General features: G+C 66.6%; 1 protein-coding gene across 1 annotated transcript in view; it reads left to right on the top strand.

Moving 5' to 3' along the window:
• H696_05468 (hypothetical protein) overlaps window positions 1-3044 on the top strand; it is a 4827-nt gene extending 1783 nt beyond the window's left edge. Inside the window, exon 5 of the mRNA XM_009499294.1 lies at window positions 22-3044. Within this exon, the coding sequence (XP_009497569.1) occupies window positions 22-2759 (2738 nt within the window). The 3' untranslated portion in view covers window positions 2760-3044. The remainder of the gene's footprint in view (window positions 1-21) is intronic.
• The last annotated feature ends 118 nt before the right edge of the window (window positions 3045-3162 follow it).

The raw sequence follows: 3162 nt of genomic DNA, 5'->3' as shown, positions 1-3162 counted from the left end.
CCCCCCCCCCCCCCCCGCCAGCCTTCTGCAACTCCGACGTCAACCCCCAGCAGTTCGCCTACCCGGTCCCCACCAATGACCGGTCCCACACGCTGGTGGAGTTCTACCTGGACTCGGTGATCCAGGCCAGCCGCACGGCCAAGGTCCTGAACCGCTTCCGCCGTGTGCCGGAGTTCTCGCAGTCCTTCGCCAACATCGCCAGTATGGAGCGCTTCGGGCACCCGTACCTGCTTGGCAGCAACTCGCCGATGCGCATTTCCGACGAGTACCTGCGTCTCAACCCGCACCTGCTGACCGGCGCCCAGTCCTCCGATCGCCACCAGTATGCGGACCTCTTCCCGGTGGAGGCCAGCCTCATCGGGACTCCCATCAACACGCCCATCAGCCAGGCCGCCCTGCGCCGCGGTCTGGCCCCCAACGCCACGGTGCTGGATGTCATCCGCCATGATGGCCCGCTGCCGGTCGGGTGCCAGGAGGCCCTGCGGGTGCTGACGCGCCTGGCCCCCACCATTTCCCACGTGCAGTACCGCGTCATGCTGAACATCTTCCAGTACCTGGATGCGGCGCGCGTGACGCCGGAGCTGGTCAAGGCCTTCACCGGCGCGGTGCTCAGTGACCCGTTGCTGGCGCGCGAGGCGGCCACCTGCGCCGACCTGACCCCGGCCACCACCAACATCGACATCACCCTGCGCTCGTTGTACAACCAGCTGGAGGAGTTTGTCCAGCTCGACCCGCAGGACCAGCTGCACTACTTCTTCACCAACCAGCTGCCCCCGCTGACCGGGTCGCTGCTGGACAGCCAGCAAATTGAGCGCGCGATGGCGCGCATCCCGGCCGATGCGCCGCACCAGGAGCAGGCCTTCCTCTCGTACTGCACCCACTACATGGGGTACTATGCCAAGCCGGACCAGGTGGACCTGTCCGACACCCTGGCTCGCATGGAGAAGGCCCTCGGCCCGGAGGTGTATGCCAAGTTCAAGATGGACGAGCGCCTTGCCAACTCCGAGTACGCCAACTCCCTGATTGACCAGCGCCGCCGGCACAACCGGCGCCAGTCGGCCGCCTCGGCCGATGGTGCTGATGCCAATGCTGGGGAGTCCGCCGATGAGGGTGTTCCCGCGCTGGAGGAGCTGCTGCCGATTACGCCCGGCGGTGATGCGCCCGATGCGCCGGTCGTGTCGGAGTCGGTCCTGCTGGATCACTTCATTCGCATTATGACGGATTTGGTCCGGCGCAAGATCCTCGGGGAGTTGGACTTCTCGGATCCCCAGCTGCAGGCCTTCGCGCGGGCATCCTTCACGCAGCAGGACGCCCGCCAGGGCGAGAGCACCCTGGCCAGCCTGCTGAACCTCCTGCCGGATGGGGCCACCGAGGCTGGGTCCACCCCGCGCCCGGGGCAGCTGTTCGACGTGCTGCGCGATGAGTATCGCATGCGCGAGGGGGTCATGCCGGATCTGCTGAACCCCAACATCGGCATGGAGAACCTGCAAACCACGCACATGGTTTACGGGTCGGACTGGTGGCTGCAGGGCAAGCTGAATACCGATAACTCCAAGGGCCTGGCGGCGGCTGCCCGGCCGGGTACCGCCGTGTATGACACGCTGGAGTCCATCATGGCGCGTGAGGGTGTGTCGCTGACGCCGCCGCCCACGCGTGGTGCGGCTCCGGCTCCGCTGGCGATCAGCCCGCTGGAGCGCGTGCGCCTGGATCTGGCCGTGCGCCACTGCAACATCGCCTTCGAGAATCTGGACCGCGATGTGGTCGCCTCCGGGTCGCTGTCTCCGCTGGACGTCCTGTCGCGTTTGGGCCTGCTTCATCGGGCCACGGCCGGGGACAGCCTCGGTGGCGAGGGCACCTGGCGCTTGGGCTTGGCCCCGGCGCCGAAGGATCTCGAGCGCATGGCCGGCCTGCCGGTGGATCCGGCCAAGCCGAATGCCGTGCTCCGCTATGTGGAGGGTGCCTGGCGGCTGGAGCTGCCGCCGCACATGGAGAACCTGGCCCAGTCCGTCCTGGAGGATGAGCTGATCAATGAGCAGGAGCGCCGGGCCTTCGAGCCGAGTGGCATTTCCGCCGGCGACCATACCGATCTGGAGGAGGGCTCGCACGACCTGATCTCGCGCATCTACAATGTCGATGCCCATGCTCAGGCTGGGACCCTGGCCAAGTTCGATCGGGAGCTCGGTGTCGACACGGACCTGATCCGGACCTTCCCCTACCTGCGGCCGCTGCTCAGCTACCAGGCCGACCGGGTGATCGGCCAGCATGGCTCGTACATGGACCCCAGGCCGCATCTGCTGGCCCCGCGTGACAAGTCCAAGACCCGGGAGCTGGACAACTACCGGCCGCCCAACCGGAATGCCCCGCGGCCCAAGCGCCTGCAGTTCTACCATGAGACCGACCCGGCCGAGGCGCACCGGCTCACCGAGCGTCGTCTCCAGCCGGAGCCCTCGCCCGAGGATGTGGCCCGCCTGGCCGGTGTCTTCCGGCGTGAGGAGGCGGACAAGGCCGCGGCCGAGGTCGCCGCCGCCGCCCCGGCCAACGGTGCCCCGGTCATGAGCCTGGAGGCCTTCGCCGAGGGGCTGGTCAACGAGTCGGGTCGCCTCCATCGGCCGGAGTTCGCCAAGCGCGTGGCCCTGTACACCCACCACTACCCCTCGGATCAGGTGAATGACTTGGCCCAGAGCTTCATCGACACCTATGTCATGAACCCGTCCAAGCCCTTCCGCATGTCCGCCGACGTCAACGGTCGCATTCTGTGATTGTGTGCGTGTTGTGTACGCGCGCGCGCGCGAGCGCGCATCCCCGTGTGCATATATCTATATGTGGTGTGTGCTGCTGCCGTCGCGCGCTCGTGAGGGTGGGAGAAGAGGGGCGTCGCCTCCTTGCTGTGTGCATATGCATGCTCCTGTGCGCGTGCGCCATTGCGTTGCGCTGCGTCGAGAGGGTGCCACGCTCCTCCTCCTCCTCCTCCCCTTCTTCCCTTTTCTTTTCCCCACTCCTTTCCCCTTCATATCTCCATATATAGAATACAGCCTCTTGTCTGAGCTTGCGTCGTTGTCTGTGCGTGTGTGTGTGTGTGTGTGTGTGTGTGCGTCGTCCCTCGCGGCGCACGAAATGCAGGCGGCTGGTAGGGGCGTCCTCACCGGCCGAGAGGGAATGTGT

Source organism: Fonticula alba (assembly GCF_000388065.1).
Source record: "Fonticula alba strain ATCC 38817 unplaced genomic scaffold supercont2.11, whole genome shotgun sequence".
NCBI classification, from domain to species: Eukaryota; order Rotosphaerida; family Fonticulaceae; genus Fonticula; species Fonticula alba.
Note: the sequence above shows the minus strand (reverse complement) of the source record. Positions and strands in the feature narration are given on the sequence as shown.